The sequence below is a fragment of the Nilaparvata lugens genome, chromosome 3, assembly GCF_014356525.2.
Source record: "Nilaparvata lugens isolate BPH chromosome 3, ASM1435652v1, whole genome shotgun sequence".
NCBI lineage: Eukaryota > Metazoa > Arthropoda > Insecta > Hemiptera > Delphacidae > Nilaparvata > Nilaparvata lugens.
The window spans coordinates 68,402,534-68,423,643 of NC_052506.1; the positions used below are offsets into that span (position 1 = coordinate 68,402,534).

Here is a 21,110-nt window from a genome sequence, read left to right on the forward strand (position 1 = left end):
AAGATATTTTCTCGGGCCACTCCCGTGTTTCGGATGGACACGTTAACCGTCGGTCCCGGCTGCCTAAAAAGCAGTCGTTAGGTCATGTCAGAGGCCCTGAAATTGATCAGTTGCGACCTGAAAACTCTGACACCAGACCTGAGCCAGCCAGGTCACACGATATTATTATTATTATTACTCTTACTACATTTAAACGAGATCTGTAGGCTTCTTCCTTTTCAGTCAGAGAAGAGATTGCTTATTATTCTTCTCCACTCTCACAACATGAACCGTATTCTATAATTGACAATATATCAAAAAAACTATTTTTTTTTAATAATCGTGATAAATAATGCATATATCAACACCATTCGTTGAACTTTTTTCCATCGAGCAATCTTCTGGCTGTAATTCCCAGAATTATGAATATAATATTTCACATTCATACATTGGAATCGAGAGAGAAGTTAAATGAAAATAATATAGTTGTTGAAGGAGTGGATAATAAGGGATCTGAATATATTATGCCAGTATGCAAGGTAATATGTAATCATTATAAAAAAATATATACTTTTTAAGACTGTAGTAGACCACGAAAGCATACAGATGAGAAATTCACCTTTATTAATGTTGTGTTTGCCTCATTATCAAGCCAAAACCAAGTAGCAAAGGAATAGAAGAAACATGAACTTTATTCAGTTTTCTCAGTGATCTAAAGATGTTAATGGTTGAGATTTCCACTGAGAATCTCCAAACTTGTTTGCTTCTTGTTAGTGCGAGTATTTACCTTTATTCCAGATCTGAAAAGATATGAAATGACGACTCTTATAGAGAAGAAAGTTCTCCTTGCCTGACTCCAAAAAATAAATATCAAACTAATAGGGATTTAGTCGACTTGGCATGACAGTTGCAGAGAAATCTGAAAAACGCTCGGTCTGAGCAATTTCCAGAGATATCAAATGCATGAAATATCATAATATGCAATTTTTTCGGAATAATAATGTGTATTAATGACCTGAGATAGTATTGTTCCATAATGCCACTTACATTGAGTAAAGAATAGATTAATCTTATCGGCGAATTGAAAACATCACTGGCTATTATAATCTTCTTATTCATGGAGGAAGGAGCTGGCTCTTGCACGGTATGCATCACCTCTAAACTACCAAATTAAATAGTTCACTTCTGAACTACCTATACTACTGAACTACTAATTAGTTAGAAATTATGCATAAAGATTCCGAATTTATTGATTCTGACGTTTATAGGCACTTTTTATTCTCATTATTCACTTGATTGTGATTTCAGAAATTTAAATTGATTTATTCAACGTGATAGAAAATTTACGTAAAGATAAAATTTCAAACAGATCAGCGAAATGTTCCTCGGCGAGTGAAGTCGAGACGGAGAGGTAGTCCTGCAGTAGGCTAACGCGCAGGACTTGTGAATGAGAGAGATTGTGGGCTTGAATCCAGCCACAGTCACTTTTGGCTGGAAATTTCCCACTTGAATGGAGATTAAAGTCTTGATTCATTCACTTGCAGTGATTTTCATGGAATAATAAAAAAATTATATTCTATTCAATTAATTTCCTTATTCTAAATTCTACTGTTGCCAAGTTGATTTGATATGATAATACTTTTTATTTTCAGCATATAAATTTGAAACTATTATTTTTCTACCTTTTTTGTGTATCCTTATTATACTGATCCTTGTGGAGCGCTTCTTACACCAACTCGTATGTAATAATTTATTATCTCCCCAGTTGAAATTGTTGGTCAAAGAAATAGAATAGTGCTGCCTGCTCTACTAGAATGATTCTACTAGTTCTTTACAATTTCTTGTTTCTATCAACAGATAATCTATGTGACAAGAGATCCTAAAGATGCAGCAACTTCATACTATCACCACCATCGTTTATGGAATGGTTACACTGGCAGCTATGATACGTTCATGGAGGGATTTCTGAAAGATAAACGTGAGTATTAACCATTTCTCCATCGAACTCACTTATTTTATTCTAATTGAAGCTTTCGAAGTTTAACGAATTTTTTTCTCGAATAGTCAGCTGAGTCTGTACTATTTTGAAAAAGTTCCTTGTTCTAGATGTTTTTCCCTGAACTATAGAGATTTCATTAGGTAGCACACGTCATCAAAATGAACATGTCTGTATATTATTAGTTTAGGTATATGTGTGATATAGGCAAGTGTGATAAGGCTATTTTTTGCTTATTGATAAACGGCAGACAAGGCAGACATTCTAAACTTATGTCATAAAATGTTTTTGTTGTAAATTGCATAAACATAATTGAACGAGCGTTAGCGAGTTCTCACTTTTGACTCAAGGCCAAGAATCCAAGATGGCGGACAAAAATTTTTGAGCGACAGAAGTAGTGTAAATAAATGAAGCCTACTGTCAAATTATCGTAGAAGTAGAAGAAGTTAGTAGTCAAATTAAGTAGAAGAAATATAAGGATGTTTCCATAATTTTCAACAACCATGTATTCCAAAGATCAATCAAACAGCTCTGAGCGAGTTGTCCAATTCAGGTGGTAACTAATAGACTCACATTCATTATTTATTCTCATAATAATTATTAAAAACATTTCATAATTGAGTTCAAAATGGCCACCTTGTTCATTATTTGATTTACCAAACTTTACTTGTTGATGCTTATAAAAATTATCCCTAAACTGATGTTGCTAATCTCAGTTGTAATTTTCATTTCAAGTTTATTCAGAATATATGGTCTATTTAGTAAACCCCTTGCAATAACCCGACAGGAGAATATCTGGAGGCGTTGAATGCTGGTACAATACTGTTCAAGAAGGAAGAATCGTTGCTCTTGGCAAAACGACATGATTACATGTACATCATCGCACACAATAGTTATTTGTATATCTAGTGTGAAAAGTGATGTTTTTCTCCTGAGGGGAAAGTTTGAAGCCCGAGGCAAAGCCGAGGGCAACAATTTTCCTGAGGGAGAAAAAACATTTTTCACTCGTGATATACACAACATTTTTCTTCCACCTACATTTTTATAAAAACTGCAAATAAAATCATTTTTTAAAACGTACGTGACCAAACAATGTGTTACAACATAATCTAACAAGTTAACAGAAACAGCTGGCTTGTAATCACAGTTCTCCGCTGACAGCGCTATCTGTCGGCAAAAGTTGTAACAACAATGGCCGCCACAACTACAACTATGATGAAGTTCCCGTTTCAAATTTGATTAGTTGATGAGGAATATTCGTTGGCTGGTATTTTGAATAACATGGAATAAGAAAAAAAATTATACATTTTTTTAGTATAGTGATATGAAGTTTGTGATAATTTAAGCATACAAACATAAATTTCATAAATTGATCAAATGTCTGGTTGAGGTATTGAATTTAGTTGGTTTAATGACTAATCTATAAGCTTCCTCATCTGAGCTTAGACCTTCTAACTTATTTCAAATGTACGTTTTTAAAATAGAGATGCTTCCCATGTTATTTAAATGGAGTTACTTTTATGCTCTAGGGAGTTTTCCTGTTTTTCTCCCCAAGAGTGAAAAAGTGACACTTTAGTATAATGTTCCAGGGAGTGAAGTAAGCACTTTAGACAGGAGTTGAAAGAGATAGTTACTTGAATATCTAGAGTGAAAAGTGATGTTTTTTCTCCCTGAGGGAAAAGTTTGAAGCCCGAGGCGCAGCCTAGGGCAACAATTCTCCTGAGGGAGAAAAAACATTTTCCACTCGTGATATACACAACATTTTTTCTCCACCTACATTTTTATAAAAACTGCAAATAAAATAATTTTTAAAAACCTACGTGACCAAACAATGTGTTACAACATAATCTAAAAAGTAAACAGAAACAACTGGCTTGTAATCACAGTTCTCCACCAACAGCGCTATCTGTCGGCAAAAGTTGTAACAACAATGGCCGCCACAGCTACAGCTATGATGAACTTCCCGTTTCAAATTTGATTAGTTAATATTAAGGAATATTCGTTGGCTGGTATTTTGAATAGCTTGGAATATTAAAAAGTATTTATACATTTTTTAGTATAGTGATATGAACTTTGTAGTCTAATAATTTTAGTATACAAACATATATTTCATATTTTGATCAAATCTGGTTGAGTATTGAATTTAGTTGCCTCAATGACTGACTACTCTATATGCTTCCTCATTTGAGCTTAGATCTTCTTACCTATTACAATGTAAGTTTTAAAAAATAGAGATGCTTCCCATGTTATTTAAATGAAGTCACTCTTCCTCCCTGGGGAGTTTTTCTGTTTTTTACTACTGAGAGCGAAAAAGTGACACTTGAGTATTATGTTTCAGGGAGTAAAGTAAGTACTTTAGACAGTAGGTGGGGGAAAAATAATATTGCAGACCTGTTATACATGCACACATTGAATAACTTTGGATATGTTTTTTAACATATTGTGATGCTGTAAAATATTGTAACGTTCTTTTGTGAACTATTCTAACGACACTACAGCCTAATATCTTTGAATATTAGTTATTAAAACTAGTACTTACTGTGGAGCGCTTTCGGATTTTTAGAATCCATTTTTAACACTGTGTTTTTAACGTATTCAACATATTGTGTGGCCACACACCAAATACAGAAGTCCCACTTCTTAACGCGACATAATGATCATTCCAAATTTCAATATGTTATTATTGAAACAATATAATATGTTATTAGTTTAGGTAATTTTGTTAAGAAATTTTTGAAGAGGAGGATTCAATAGTACCCCACAATGTCGAACCATAACAATAAAATTCAAGAACCCTTCAACATTGTAAAAGAAAAAATGTTCTCCAGGAGGGTATAGAACAGATTACAAAAATTTAATCTCGTGCACAGTCATCACCTCTCTAACATGCGCAAACAAAGGAACACAGATTAGGTCTTTCATCTATTCACTGAACTGATTGTTACGTGATAATCAAATTCCATTCTATTTAGCATCAGAGCTTTGAACATGCTAGTTGACATTTGATGGTTGATTCGCAGTACTCATTCCATTTGTACAAGATTGTTTGAAGATTGGATAGTCTCTATTCTCTCCCAAATACCAGGAGCACCTGACTAACCAAATTGGATTCATTAGGGCGATTGTTCAAAGCAACCTTGGTTAGGAGTTCTCTCCTACAATATATTGATAAATAATAGTTGGCATTGATAATAGTGCCTTTAAATAGTGTCATTCAAGTTCGAGTAGAATTTAGAAAATTTCCTCACAAAAGATATTCTTCTCTACCATTTTAGAATCATCAGAGTGTGAAACTTTCAGTATCATAAAGGATGAAACAGTGGTAGAGAGAAACGTGTTTCATTGTACGGGATAGAAAATAATCGAATGACAAATTGCAATTATTCCGATTGAGCGATTCTATAATCATTGCCGTGAACCAAATAATACATTATTGCTTCAAACGTGGAAATAATAAAGGAATGATTTTTTACAGTCGTGTACAGTCCTTTCTGGGATCATGTAATAGAATACAAGAAACTGGAAAATGAACCACACGTCCTCATTAACTCCTACGAAGAAATGAAGAGGGTAAGATATTTAATTATTTGTTAATCGTATTTCATTAACTTTAATAGATAGTTCCTGAACTGGAACTAGAATGTCATTCCACTTTCAGCATAACAGGCTAAGAAATGTTGAAATGAGAGGCTGATGTTGATTTTAGAGCGGATTCGTATCGAAATATTTATTTATTTGACAATATACATATTTGAGGGCCACAGGAACTTAATCTCATTAATGCCCTTATAACACACATTGAGCATGCAATTTGAAAAGCAATACATGGAAATTGAAATGAAATAATCAATATAATATTGAGTTTCAGGACAAAACTGAAAACAAGATACAGAGTAATTAATTGAAATAAACAATGAATGAATGGAATAGATAAATGAAGGAATGTGTTAGATCATATATGAACTGAAATAGATATTAGTCCGAGTATTAGAAAGAAGGTGAATAACAAGGAAATAATATTATTGGAGTTGAAAAAACACATTTTTTTGTCACATCCACATTTATTAGACTTTTACACATGACTGCAGTTTCGTACTGAAGATGTGTTGGTTTCAACACGAAACTGCAGTCCTGTGTAAAAGTCTAATAAATGTGGATGTGACAAAAATAAAACTGTGTTTCTCAATTATGGAGAAAAATCCGTAATATCAATTCTCATCCAACAAATTATTGGAGAAAAGAATGGATTTTGAAGCAAAATCTCAATACCATTTTTAATAATTCATTTTCTAGTAATCATTTATATTAATTGGGCGTAAAATTTCCTCAAATAGGTACTTGATAGGTATTTGCGAAGCTATTAGAAAATCTATTCATGAATGTTCACTAATTTAGCTTTATTATTGGGATTTCAGGTACAGCATATAAAATATTCAGAATTGCAAAACACTAGGATTCATGAAGAAAAGTGTTTTATATATTTTTGCATTAATTGATATGAAACTATGAATGGTTAGAATCAGATTCCATTTTACAAATCCCAGTTCCAAGATAATTTTTGTGAAAGCATTCAAGAGCAACGAGAGAGCAAAAAGATAGCAATTAGTATATAATTACAGATACTGTTCCCTCGATTTTGCAGGATCTACCAGGCGTAATAAGACGTACCGCCAAGTTCCTTGAGAAAGATCTAACAGACGAGCAGGTTTCAAAATTGGCGCACCATCTCAGCTTCAAAGAAATGAAGGTGAATTCGGCCATAAACGGCGAAGAGTTCATCAAAGAAGTGAAAGAGAAACACGAAATGCCGGCTGAAGATCCTGAGTTGACTTTTATAAGGAAAGGAGAGGTGAGCACTCACTTGAACTCGATCATTTATAATTTTCTACGACACTCAACTCATTCACGAATAATAAACAATTGGAGAGTCATAGTCCAGTCAACGAAAGATTATAGAGGGAAAAATTTGGAACACAATTTTTGACCCCACAGCTCTTAGCATATTAAAAGTCCTCCCTGTGCTAAGGGGGTGGAAGTGGTTTGAAAGTACCATATATATTATTATGTTTTTTGCATATATCTTCAACAATATGCGTCTATCAGAAATTATTATGAAGTACAAAATTAAATCTTACAAATTAGCCTACAAGTTTTATGTGATAATTTTTCCCATATTTCTTTCAGTTTTCTAGGTATGAGCTCTCGAAGGTGTCACATTTTGAAGAAAAACCCATTCGGCTCCAATTTTTTCATCGTTTTGGCATGATAACTTTTTAACGAATAATTGAAAAAATCCGTGCTAACTATGAGCTTATAGAGCATCATAATGCTCTTCAAATCCATGTATTATTTCATTATTTTATACATTCACTTACAATTCTCCCTTCCTCATACAATTTAACTATTAAATTCTCCAATTTCTAAAATATAAACTTTTTCCAATTGTATGTCGAGAGCATGTAAAACATTATTGTGTGTTTTGTTTTTTGTTTCTCATATAGTGTGTATATAGACTTCACTTCCATAGCTAATTTACTGTCCCTGTATTTTTAGATTATTTATCAAGTACTTCCATATGTTTAATTAATATTATTGTCTGTTGGAATTTAAGAAAGGGAAAATTTCTGATGTTCAAACATTTCTTATCGAATTCTGTATTTTTTTATTCAGTATCATGTGTAATTTGTAATTCATATTGCGGTCATGCTCGAAAGAGCTTGCACATGAGTAATGTTACTTCTTGTAATATTGTAATAAATGAAAAAAAATAGTAATAGAATAACCAGATAACTACCAGAATAATTACCAGCACAATTGACTTGTAACACTCAATTCGGATCATCTGGAAACGCTCTTGATTGGCCTGAAGACTTCCATAATGATATATATAATAACAACCGAACCAAATAGCTGTGAAAAAATTATAAATTTTATCACTAAAAGTTCGTATGTACATTAGAGATTGCTCCCGGGTTCGATCACCTCTTTACCCCTTACTTCCTCTTTTGTGAAGACAAATTGAATATTGATAGTAACTTATAGTATATAAATATAACGGAGTACCTTTATACCACTTGAACCACACATACACCTCGCTACACGTTTAGCTATCCATTTATTTATTTGATTGTTGTATTGATCCTATTGTGAATGTTCCCAAATGATAATTGATAATGATTGATAATGGAGAGCTGGAACTAAACTGATTGGAAAAAGGAGGTATCCTACAACTTTTTTGAATGGATCATATGAGTTTCAAAGGTTTATTTCCAGTCACTCATTACAATGTAGCACATTCAGTCTCATGATTCCTCTATAGCACGGTAAACTAAGCGTGATTTGACCTTTTTCATTGTTTGTTTCACTATTTCTCCTTATAGATACTAAGTTTTTCCATTTTGTTGAAGGTTGGCGGTTACAAGAACGAAATGCCGGAGAAACTCGTTGAACGCTTTGATGACTGGACTAGAGAGAAATTATATGGAACAATTCTTCAAAATGAGATTATGTGATTGGAACTTTACATGGGACTCCCTGGTGCCATGCTCACTGCTCTTCCATACCCATTGCAGATCATTTCATAATACTGATGATTATGATTATTATTGATTGGAAATTATTATTATTATTGATTGTATTGGAAATGCCAGGCAACCCAATGTTCCATTCTATGATTTTGTATACTACTCATCTATATTTTTTATTTGTAAACTTTTGCAAGGAAAAATTGATTTAAGGGTACTGATCTACGGTAACTGATCCGGTATCTCGTATTTTTTCCTTTTCGTCGTCCAGCTTGCAAGACACATATTCAAGTCAAATTTTTGGGCGTAGTTCTAATAATTCCTATCTTTCTGCACCAGCGGTCTCCCCAATGGCCCCTATTGGAGTACTTTGGTAATGTTCATCTATTGAATCAATTGAATGTTCCCTTTGTGAAGGAGAATTGATCACTCGCTTTCACACTGATTCATCCATTAGTAAGTGATAACGGGACTAGCCCCGAATGGAGCCTGAGAAGTATCCAAAAAATCTATTCCGTAATCGGCCCAGTGCTGAAATGTTGCAGTTAAATGAATATGATACTCGAATATGACTTTCAGGTTGAGATTTATGACGGAAATGATGAAAATGATTACTAAACTCCGGACCAGTTACCGGAAATCAGCAACGCTAGTTATTTATAGTTGTTATCAAGACTTATCCTAGTTTACTGGGATAAACTGCTTTGAAAATAGCATACCTTCCATATTATAAGATACACATTGTAATTTCTGTTGTACTTAAAGTCTCATTCAAAAAAGCACATTGTGATATGCCTAGATCCATGTTATCTATTGAAAATTCTATGTGCATCATGTATCCACTCAGATTCATGTTTGTGATTATAATTTATTAAATAGATAGCTCAATACATCCATTATCATTTCATCCAAAATCATTCGTTCCGAACTTATCAGTATCCTAATTTATTCATTCACGTAATGAACCACAAGCATGGCAGTAAAATGAAATATGAGTCTCTCAGGTTTTAATTGCTTATAGTCAAACAAACTACATAAGCTTCAGATTAATCCAAACCTAAAAGGCGTTAGTAGAAGAAAAAACGAATAGAGATTTATTTTCAATTGATATTGAGCTTCTCATGTTTGATTGCTCAATATACTTTCCACTTGTGGGTCTTGAAACTTTTTGTATAGGAAAGTTTTGCGGCAACACTCTTTCGAATGCGTTAGTTACTAGCCTCTTGAGTAGTTACCGTCTGAGTCTGAGCTTAAAGCTAACTCTAGGGACCTTTCCTCCTTCATCCCTTCTCAAGTTCTTTTTAAAAGCTTTCAAGGAATTGGCTTCTTTGAAAAGTTACTTATAATAGTTTTTGAGGTGGGAAATTCTTCAATTTTCAAGCTGATTTGAATACTCTATAGTATAATCACAAATACTAAGCAATCTAATATTAAAAATTTGTTATTCTCTAATTCGTGATCTCATTAGGAAGATTTTTATTTGAATAAATCCATACTGTCTGAAAAAAGTAATGATTGGCCATGAATTCCAATCACAAGGAGTGATTTTTGAAGCACAAGCCAAAAATAAGTAATGCAGACTACAAAACTGTTTCTTGACTAACTGTGCTCGTCTTTTCGGAATGAACCAACACAACATCACTTGGTTCTTGGTCAAAAGGATAATGAAATATTTTGAATTCAGTTCAATAGAAGATTCCATTGATCCATTAGCATAATTACTCGTGACCGCATCGGAGGATATTACTGATTTCAATTCAAAAATGTAAAATATTTACACATCACAAAAACTATCTCACAAATGTTAATATAATCACGTTACATGCAACATGGAAGTAGCCTTAAAGGAACAACTGAACAAGTGATCAATAAATTGTGTTCATTCAGTATAGCCTAGTTTTGTAACTGGGAAAGCTTCTCTATTTAACAGATTTCATGTAAGTATTATATTAATGAATGAATGAATCAATTAATCAATCAATGAATAAATGAATGAATGAATGAATAAATGGATGAATGAATGAATGAATCAATGAATGAATCAATGAATCAATGAATGAATGAATGATGAATGATGAATATAACAATAATTAATCCAGGTACTGTCATAGTGTAGGTACATCTCGATTATGAATAATTCATACTGCAAACTGAATGAATCCGATCAAATTTATTGCATCCACCGGTGATGCCGTGTTTTTTATTATTTACCGATGCATCATGATAATTTAGATTTTTTGTTAAAGTTAGTTATGCAGAGCTAGAACTTCTTAATCTTGAAAAAATATCGTATTATAAATAAACATTTATTTCAAAAATGTTTTTTTGAGAACAGCCAATATATTAGATTTTTGTAATAATTAATCACGTAAGTACTTTAAGTGTTGATTTATCTCGAATCTTAACATAAAATCAACTTTATTTTTGCGTTTTCTGGTAAACACGTAGCCACAAAGTTGGAATTGGATACACAGTCAAACAAAGCGAGACGGACTACTGCGATCATCATCATTTATCAATTGATTGTTCTTATCACAAGACTCAATTTTCCATTCAAATTAGATACTGATTGATTATCGAGAGATTCTCTCCAGTTCTTCAGATTGAGACTGATGCTCCACTAGAGGATACATTGTATTACATCATTCGTATACACGAACATTGTAAACCACGCGTCTGCAAATACCTTCAACTATGGTGAATCTCAAACCAAGGGTTCTGGTTTCAAGGGCCGACAATCCTTAGCTGCCAGGATCACCAATCAGGTTCTCGTATAGCTTGACATTGTGATTGCATTGCAACCACACTCACCACATCACCACATTACGACATCACCGGTTGGATGCAACAAATTCACTTGGATCCATTCAGATTGCAGTTTATATTCAGTACAATTTCTTGAAGAACTTGAGCAAACATCCTCCTTGTATTACCATTACTTGGTCCCTCAGGAAATATGTTTGAATAAAATATGCTTCAATCTTAGTATGCATCATTAGAGTTAGTAGCTGGATTAATATTATTATACTTTTTTCACTTTCCATGCCCTACCTACAACCATAGGTGAGGAAAGTATTGCTTTACAAAAAATAAGGTACCCTAATTAAATTTAATATTTTCTATACATTTCAAAGTCTCCTGATATGAGTCCAAAACATGATATTGTGTTGATCTCTGTGGGTGTATTTTCATTGAATGAACTCTGTTCAATTTGTATTCAGATGAAGTTTTTAAAAATGGAGAGAGAAGCTAAATGCGGGAATAATGATTGGAAATGAGTGTTTTGTGAATAGACTCATTTTTCGATTACAAAGTCCTTCAGGAAACAGAAGTCGACCTGCACAGTCCATATATCAATTATCAACAAAAATATGTGTAGGAATATATGACCATTGAATTTCAGCTACAAAGACAAAGGTTATGGTTTTCAAAGAAAAATGGCCTGGTCTAACAAAAACAGTTCTGGTTGGAGTTTCAATCTTGAAGCAAGTTTCGGCCTTAACTCTTTGAATATACTCTCACCTATGAAAAAGATCAATGATTTATCAATAAGCTCGAAAAATTCCAATATATTTGTAGAACAAGACCTTGAAAATTGAGTAAGGAGAGTCGCAGAAGCGTAACAGCCAGGCCCGCAATACAGGGGGGCCCCGAGAGCCAGGGAAAACTGGAAATGATAAGAGGAAACTAACGAGAATTGGGCCTGCAAGACCCCAATTGTCTCAAAGAAATTCAAAAAAGAGAAGACATGGGCCGGCAGAGGGCTACTAAGTTATTGAATGACACAAAAAGTGTGCTAGTGAATATTAGGAATTACTTCGATGCAGCAGTTGTGACACCAACGGCCATTGCTCAAGAGTGGGGGGTTGAAATCAAGTTCAAAGACAAGAGACGCCAAAAAGTTAAAAAACATGTTGGATGAACTAACTAGCAGAAGATTGCTTGTCATATCCTGATCTCTATTTCAGAACAGTAGTGTATTATGGGACTTTGAATATTGTCATAAATCAAATAAAATCAAGAGGGAATGAATGATGTAAGTAGAATTTTTTGTGTTCTTAATCCCAAGTTTTCGTATCATCGGCTGTATCATCTGTATCATCGGCTACAGATGAAGAATTAAACCTCAAATCAATGGAACTAGCGGCTGAATATGAAGAAGACTTCACCATAGATTTTTCTCATCAAATATTATGTTTTTGAAGGACTCTACAATCAGAATTATCAAAAAAGGAAACAGTGAAAGAAATTTGTGAACTTCTATTAATTTAGTATTACTCTATTGCTTGAAAAACATTAAAGGGATTTCGAACTATGGCAAGCTATAATATATTGATCGTTGGATGTGACATAAGCTTCAATGAACAAAATACGAAGACTTTTTTATGTAAAACAATCCAATACACTTTGAAACACGGTACATCATCCGTCAAAGTAGTGAAAAAATTTCAAAATCCAAGCCATTTGCGAAAATATGCTTGCGAGGGGGCCCGCAACACTGGAAAGTCACAAAGCTAAAATCTAACAATACCTTAGCTATCCCAGTGTTGATAGATAGAATCGAATCAAAGATTGGAAAGAAATCAGCAGAATGCAAGCTGCTGAGACGCTCTTTGTAAGGAATGTAAAGGGATGCGCAAGATTGGCTCAACTCCGAAATGGGAGCATTCAAGAAAAGCTTGAGGTTGAGTCACTTAATGAAGACATGAGAAAAAATCGAAGTAGATGAAAGAAAGAGCACATTAATAGAATGAGAACCGGTAGAATCCCTGTTAAAGCTCTCCATTACAAACCAGCAGGCAAGAGAGGCGTTGCGAGACAGAGGGAAAGATGGTCTCAAAATTAAGCAGGCTTATGAGGATGAATTTTAATTTGCAAAAAGCTATTTCAGAGACCGAAACAGGCAGTCATGCCTATATTGAGGACGTCAGATGATGATTGAATAAACTAGTATATTATTTTTAAGTCACGACATATTATGATGATAAAGTAGATATCATAATTAAATAATAAGAACAGTCTCATAGTATCCAGAATGAGTTTATTCCTAATAGCTAACTATTTATCGAATTTGAAGTAACGAATAGAAAATAATTGGCTATAAGTAGTTGCCATTCGAATGTCTGCTACTGCCAGACACACACAGCTGTCATGCATCCTACTTCAAATACGAATATACAGGAGACGATTGTTGGACAGCGAAATAGACAACGGTCTTGGATGCGGCAAGTATTCAAGTCATCATGATAATATGCTCTATCAATCCACAGAATCATCGGACATGCATGACAGGTGTTATTTCCCTGGCTTTACCGATAATAATTGATAATTTCCGTTTTCTCTCGTAACTGAAATTTCATTTTTCTACCCTTGCCAAATTATTTTTTTTATAATCAAAATGCTAGAGTTTGTTCATAACAATCGAATATTACGTGACATGGAAATTGTCAATTCTGAAAACCCTATAACGCTAATCTGTATATTATAACCAGTTTAATACTCGGCTATTTTTGGAGCGTCACTCAGATGAAAACCCCCTTCATCAGCAGTTCGTTACGTAATCCAGGGATGTTAAGTTTTCATTTTCAGCACTACTCCTGTACTTCTGCATGAATCGGCCGGCATTTCATATTTGAGCTCGAAAAGTGCTCCTAATCGGATCAGCTGTGATGTTTTAGACATGAATATGCTGTCGCGTTCAACCTGTAAGAGAATATCAAAGCCAGGAAAGAGCAATTTGAAGCAGTCCACTGACATTTTCCTCAGCCTACTCATGGAATTCACCGTGACTTTTATTTTGGATGCAATACATATTGTAATGAAAATCTATTCCGTAAGCCTGTCGTGAATTGTTTCTATTTATATCCATACTGATATATTTTTCTCACTTCTTTCATAATGCTTTACATCAGAAGACAAATTCATTATTTTAATAATCTCTGTAAAAAACTCTTATGTAATTATCCTATTACGGATGGAATAGGGCTACTTTACGTGGAATCCTACAGTCGATTGATAATGTGGAGAATATTTCGAAATATCAAACACCTTCAAATTGAATAAATTGAATAAGAATGTAGAAAGCAGAAGACCAAAATGTCTCTTTTTTCTCCCATTACTTCAAAGTACATGTATAGACTCCCTCGTGGCTTGTATGGAGATCGAAATGGAGATTTTGAGCATAGATGATCAATGAGCAGAACCAAGAACTGAGCTCCAAATATACTGATATTTCACATATCAAAACACCAATAATGCAGCCAGAAAACATCATGTAACGAGGACTCCAAACTAATTTACCAACAAATAAGCTTTTGTCAACAACGGCCCATTGTCATGTGAAGGGATGTGAAAAATAATTGCCCTGAAATAATGATGAAATATAATTATAATTATATATATATGCGAAAAGAGTGTATTATGTGTATTAATTATATGGTATTTTCAAACAAATAACTGAAATGAGATAAATAAACGATGAAATAATTCTTTGAATGAAAAATAAGTTTTCAATCATTTTGTTTGTGGGCTGAATGTTATTCAGAGAGAGTTTTTGTTGGAGAGATATGGTGTAAATATGTGGTATTATGGTGTAATGCGGGATATCGAATGTGGCTTCTATTTCCATTCACAATGCTCAATTCGTCTGAATCTCAGTTGAAGCTGAAATTCACGTTCCAATGGAGACAGACTCGCATATCCGCTAGAATCCTTCTCCCATTGTCCGTCCGTTCATGAATCACTGGAAGATTTTCACACAATATAGCCAGCTTCAATACTTTTCTCAACTTTGACTATAATCTCTTTCACTCTTACTTGGAAAATAGAGTGCGGCTGGATTTTTAATTTTTGGTCATGAATTATTAAACAGGAATAATCCCTGTCTACGCAATCTTCGAAAGAATGGTCTGACGAATTTGCTTTGAAAAGAAAAGCCTGCTTTTCAACGCAGGTGATTAAAAAAATGTAGTCGTCAGGGAGATTGGAGTGTTTTCATCTCAGTTTGGCAAAGTAGATCCTCCAGTGTTTACATTGACAGGAATATTGCAGCTTTGTTTGTTGTTTCTAGTTATTATTTGTTCTGTAATATGTGTTATATTTGTAGTACTGTAAAGCTGCGTTTACACAAAATTTATCAACAAAAAGTTTATATTTCCGTCCTTATAGATTGATCATAACTTATCATATACACATTATGTGCATATGTGTTTGTCAAAATCCTTTCAATCTAATAAAATCTATAATGACGGAGAAATGAACATTTTGTTTATAACTTTGGTGTGAACGCAGCTTAAATGTATTCCGTAAGAATAGAATAGAATGACTGCCTTTATTTTTGACCTGCATCTGATAAGCATTGATATAAACAGATTAGTCCTAGTCAAAACCAAGCATTCAATGTTTTTATGGGTTGAAAGCAAACTCAGTGAGTTTCGTCATAGTCTTTCTACAAGGCTTAGAAAACTATTCAATAATTTTTTTTAATTACGTAATTGAAGGTAGCTTCTCTTTACTCATACAGTCTTATTTTTACGTTTCTCATTTGCCAAATTTTGGTGACATTATAAATATTTTCTCCTCAATTTATTAATCAATAACTACTATTAATCAGACAAGAGTTAACCATCAAGAGTTTGAAAAATAGATTAAATTGAACTCTCCTTGAGTCACAAAACGTGCATGTCAACGTTTGGGAGTTAGAGTCAATAATTTCCAGTGATTCTGGAATGACCCACCTCGTGCTCTGGAATTATTCGACCTTCATATGGCCACTTTGCTGGTTGAAAACGGTGCTAGGAACTTTGGGACCAACACTTTTTGGGATCAATACTTTTCAGAACTAAAGGGTTCCGACATGAGAGAGGATGGGTGTTCGCAGGTAGAATCAGGTGTCTCCGGCTTTGAACACATACAATTAGCGAGTCAGTTGCAGGCCTATTCAACTATATATACATACCTACCAATATTACACTTTAATACGTCTATTTATTTAGATTCCAAAGTGAAATATATTTGTAAAAGTGGTTTTTGGGTATTGGTATGTATGTATGTGTGTGTGTGTGTGTAACGATATTTCATCTCTTGATTGACGAAATGACTTGAAATTTGGAACTTAAGGTCCTTACACTATAAGGATCCAACACGAACAATTTCGATCAAATGAAATTCAAGATGGCGGCTAAAAAGGCAAAAATGTTGTCAAAAAAAAGGGTTTTTCGCGGTTTTCTCGAAAACGGCACCAACGATTTTGATCAAATTCATACCTGAAATAGTTATTGATAAGCTCTATCAACTGCCACAAGTCCCATATTTGTAAAAAATTCAGGAGCTCCACCTCATCTATTCAAAGTATGATTTCAGATTCTCAATACTTTTCAATACTGATCAATACTTTTCAGAACTAAAGGGTTCCGACATGAGAGAGGATGGGTGTTCGCAGGTAGAATCAGGTGTCTCCGGCTTTGAACACATACAATTAGCGAGTCAGTTGCAGGCCTATTCAACTATATATACATACCTACCAATATTACACTTTAATACGTCTATTTATTAAGATTCCAAAGTGAAATATATTTTTACTTTCCTTCCCCAATACCATGTAAGGAAAGTATTGCTTTCCGAAAAAAAATAAAGGTACCCATATTTCTAAATTTCTATACGTTTCAAGGTCCCCTGAGTCCAAAAAAGTGGTTTTTGGGTATTGGTATGTATGTGTGTGTGTGTGTGTGTGTGTGTGTGTGTGTGTGTGTGTGTGTGTGTGTGTGTGTGTGTGTGTGTGTGTGTGTGTGTGTGTGTGTGTGTGTGTGTGTGTGTGTGTGTGTGTGTGTGTGTGTGTGTGTGTGTGTGTGTGTGTGTGTGTGTGTTTATATGAGTGTATGTGCATCTGTGTACACGATATTTCATCTCTTGATTGACGAAATGACTTGAAATTTGGAACTTAAGGTCCTTACACTATAAGGATCCAACACGAACAATTTCGATCAAATGAAATTCAAGATGGCGGCTAAAAAGGCAAAAATGTTGTCAAAAAAAAGGGTTTTTCGCGGTTTTCTCGAAAACGGCACCAACGATTTTGATCAAATTCATACCTGAAATAGTTATTGATAAGCTCTATCAACTGCCACAAGTCCCATATTTGTAAAAAATTCAGGAGCTCCACCTCATCTATTCAAAGTATGATTTCAGATTCTCAATACTTTTCAATACTGATCAATACTTTTCAGAACTAAAGGGTTCCGACATGAGAGAGGATGGGTGTTCGCAGGTAGAATCAGGTGGGGGCGATGTCAGGATACACCACCGTCAAAGTCAGACACATCCATCCTAGCACTAAAAATCAGTCTTGTTTTGGCGGTGGCTAGTTTTATCGTTCTTGTGCTGAAAAAGAAGTGTCTTGTTTTGGCGGTGGCTAGTTTTGTCGTTCTTGTGCTGAAAAAGAAGTGTCTTGTTTTGGCGGTGGCTAGTTTTATCGTTCTTGTGCTGAAAAAGAAGTGTCTTGTTTTGGCGGTGGCTAGTTTTGTCGTTCTTGTGCTGAAAAAGAAGTGTCTTGTTTTGGCGGTGGCTAGTTTTATCGTTCTTGTGCTGAAAAAGAAGTGTCTTGTTTTGGCGGGGCGAGTCCGTGACTAATTTCTCTACCTGGAAAACAGTCTCTAGTTGTCGCTATCTGCATTTGACGCTTATGTCAGAATAGCTTGGAAGTAAACTGGTTTCAATTTTGGCACAGACTGTACTTTCTTTGAAATATTCTGTTTATAACTTAGAGTGACTGTAGAAGTGTGTGTGTCACCACCGTTAGACAATACTCCTGCGTGACATTGTCTCTTATCTCAACCTTATTATTTTAGTTCTATTGCTTACTCTCTCATTCTCCCTCACGCTCGCCCCCTCCCTCTCTCTCACCCCCTCCCTCACACTCGCTCTATCACTCCTGCGCCTTTCGCTCTCGCTCTCTGTCTCACACAAACACACACACACACACACACACTCATACACTCTCTCTCTTACCCGGTTGTGTGCTAATGTTCTCCTTTCTTCAAAACCCCTCAGGGTTTTGTTATTATTTCATAGAATGCTTCAGACATATTATCTTCAACCTATCTTGAATTTGACTTTCCCATGCCTAGATTTGTAATTTTTTTTGTGTCAATAATATTCATTACTATCAACTCTTGCTTGTAATATTGTGAATTCCCTCATTCCACTGAGTAGGATTGTATAATATAGTTAATGTAGCACCGTACTGGAAGGTTGATGGTTGAATGTGAGAGAGGGCCGGCCGTGCAAAAAAACTAGAACTGCAATTCAATTGAATCCTCACTTCTTCACTTTCTCACTATAGGCCTATATCCCTCAGAAACACACTCTCTTGTAAAATACTCAATCCCCTAGACTGAAATAATTTGACTCCTTCAAGTTATGTGCTCCCAACTTGATAATACCGCCCGTTGTTCTCTCAATAATATTTGTTGAACGAGAGCTAGCAAGTTCTTACTTTATACTCAAGTTCAAAGTTGTTGCCAGTCTGTTGGTTTGCTTGTTTGTTTGAATGCACTACAATAACATTAGAAAGAGTTGATCGATCAGCTTCAAATTTTGAACACGCACTCTTCGAACCTTTTTACAGATCAAGTTCGTTGAACAACAAAATATTTTACTCACTTCTTCGTACTTTTTCAGGATATAAAAGTAACATTGAAAGTACTAAAATAACTTGCTTCCTGAGTGTCTGCCTGACTATTATCTTTCAGTAGCATACGCGTAATATTAATGATACAAATTGTGATGGCAGTTGCTATGTCGTTGGTATTATTAATTTGGCAAACTTTGAATTTTGTTTCTGAATCATTTACCCATACGGAGAAACCTATGAAGTTCTATGGATTCACGTAGGCCTACAGCGTAATATTAATAGGAAAACAGTTTGATGTTCCTTTTCCCAAGATAATTTGACAGTGGGCTCCACTGGGATTCCTATTCAAATTGAAAAAAAAATCTGTAGGTAGCTTCATAATTTAGGTCTGCTATCTTCGTTCCGCCACATTGAATTAAACATTTTCTTTGGGAAGGTTTAATACAAGATTCAAATAAAGAATTTCAAGAGACAATGAATGGTGGAAATCGCTCATCAATGTATCAAACCACCGTTTCAAAGATATTCACATTTTAGTGTTGAAGTTTTTGGATATCTGTGATACAGAAATATTGCTCGCCTAGAACAGGATAGATTATTCATCACATTCTTATTATTATCGTTCCCTAGCAACCTTTGTTAAGCGTTTATGTAGTCGCTGCTAAGAATAGCAATTGTTGTCAAGTATAAAAAAAATATATATATATAATTAAATATATTTGAATTGTTTGTATTCACAATTATATTTTTGTTCACTGCCAGTCTGTCTCCTGTTTCAAGAAATTCACATAGTTCGTACATGGGCCTTCCTTTGAGAAACTCACTAAGTCTTTTTTTCAATGTCACACAATCCAGCCTCTTTATCTTCTCCGGTAGGTGATTCCACAGTTTTCTGCCCACGTATGAAGGTTTCTCTTCGAAGATTGCAGTCCTGTGCCTTGGGAGTACATAGTTGTCTGCCTGCCGAGTGACGTATTTATGAACATCTGTGCCTCTCTGGAGATTTAGTCGGCTAACATGGGTGATGACTTCCATGATGTAGATGTTGGTCACCGTCATGATGCCCAGATGACGGAAGGCATCTCGACATGTCTCCTTTTGTTTGAGACTTGCCAGTGTATTAAATACTATATTCGACTAAACAACAAGTGACCCAAATGAAGCGATTCAAAATATATAAAAAAAAAATGGGAATGCGAAAAATATTATGATATTTGGAACTCCATAACTTATCATTTAATTAACAGACATTTATGGGATTAGTAATTTTCTGAAAAAGACTAATAATTGGCAATAATAATTTAGCAATATTGCACTAATAGTTTTAATTTTAGATGACTCTCTCCTGGATTATTGAAATCTGTGTTGGAGATTCCTAAGTGATTGCTGCATCATCTGAGAAAACCCCGTGGAAGGGAGCTCTGTTCGAAATTAACAGAATGCTCAAGTATAGACATTTAGAAGAAGACAACCATTCCATTTAAATAATTGAATAAACCATTTCATTTAAATAATTTGTTCATTGAAATCGACCCCATCAGTATTTACTCGTGAATTACCAGTAGTGTATTGTTAATGTATCAAGATTTGAGAAGATAATATAAGCATCTTATTAGTTTTTCTCTCAATGATTGTAATGTATGGCTTAATTGCTTTTATATAATTATAAAAATATCACAGTTTATTACATTCCAGTTCAATTATCTTGTTTCACCATCCATTTCTGAGTAGAGCTCATAAGTATCGTAATCTTGCCATACAATTACCATACAATAATTGAAGTTGATTTCATTCAACTTTAGTGGCGCCATTTCACCAAACTGCTAGGGAGGGGGAGGGGCAAAAACCAAGAGGTATTGGGGGGGGAGGAATACCCCCAAAGGATAGAGGGACCTGGGTTTTTCCCCATAAACGCTACATTCGAAGATGTTATTATTTATGCTTCATTTTTTTCCAGTTTTATATAAATGTGGTTGAAGTA

The 21,110-nt window shown here is 34.5% G+C and overlaps 2 protein-coding genes across 4 annotated transcripts in view; one reads left to right on the forward strand and one right to left on the reverse strand.

Annotated features, from left to right (window-relative positions):
• The window catches only part of LOC111043712 (luciferin sulfotransferase), an 82,759-nt gene extending 73,370 nt beyond the window's left edge, over nt 1-9,389 (forward strand). For all 3 annotated transcript variants that reach the window (XM_022328742.2, XM_022328741.2, XM_039424394.1), the window contains exons 5-8: nt 1,837-1,957; nt 5,451-5,545; nt 6,618-6,824; nt 8,383-9,389. In XM_022328742.2, the coding sequence (XP_022184434.1) occupies nt 1,837-1,957; nt 5,451-5,545; nt 6,618-6,824; nt 8,383-8,487 (528 nt within the window). In that variant the 3' untranslated portion in view covers nt 8,488-9,389. The remainder of the gene's footprint in view (nt 1-1,836; nt 1,958-5,450; nt 5,546-6,617; nt 6,825-8,382) is intronic.
• LOC111043708 (cholecystokinin receptor type A-like) overlaps nt 1-21,110 on the reverse strand; it is a 221,049-nt gene that overhangs the window by 119,294 nt on the left and 80,645 nt on the right. The window lies entirely within an intron of this gene.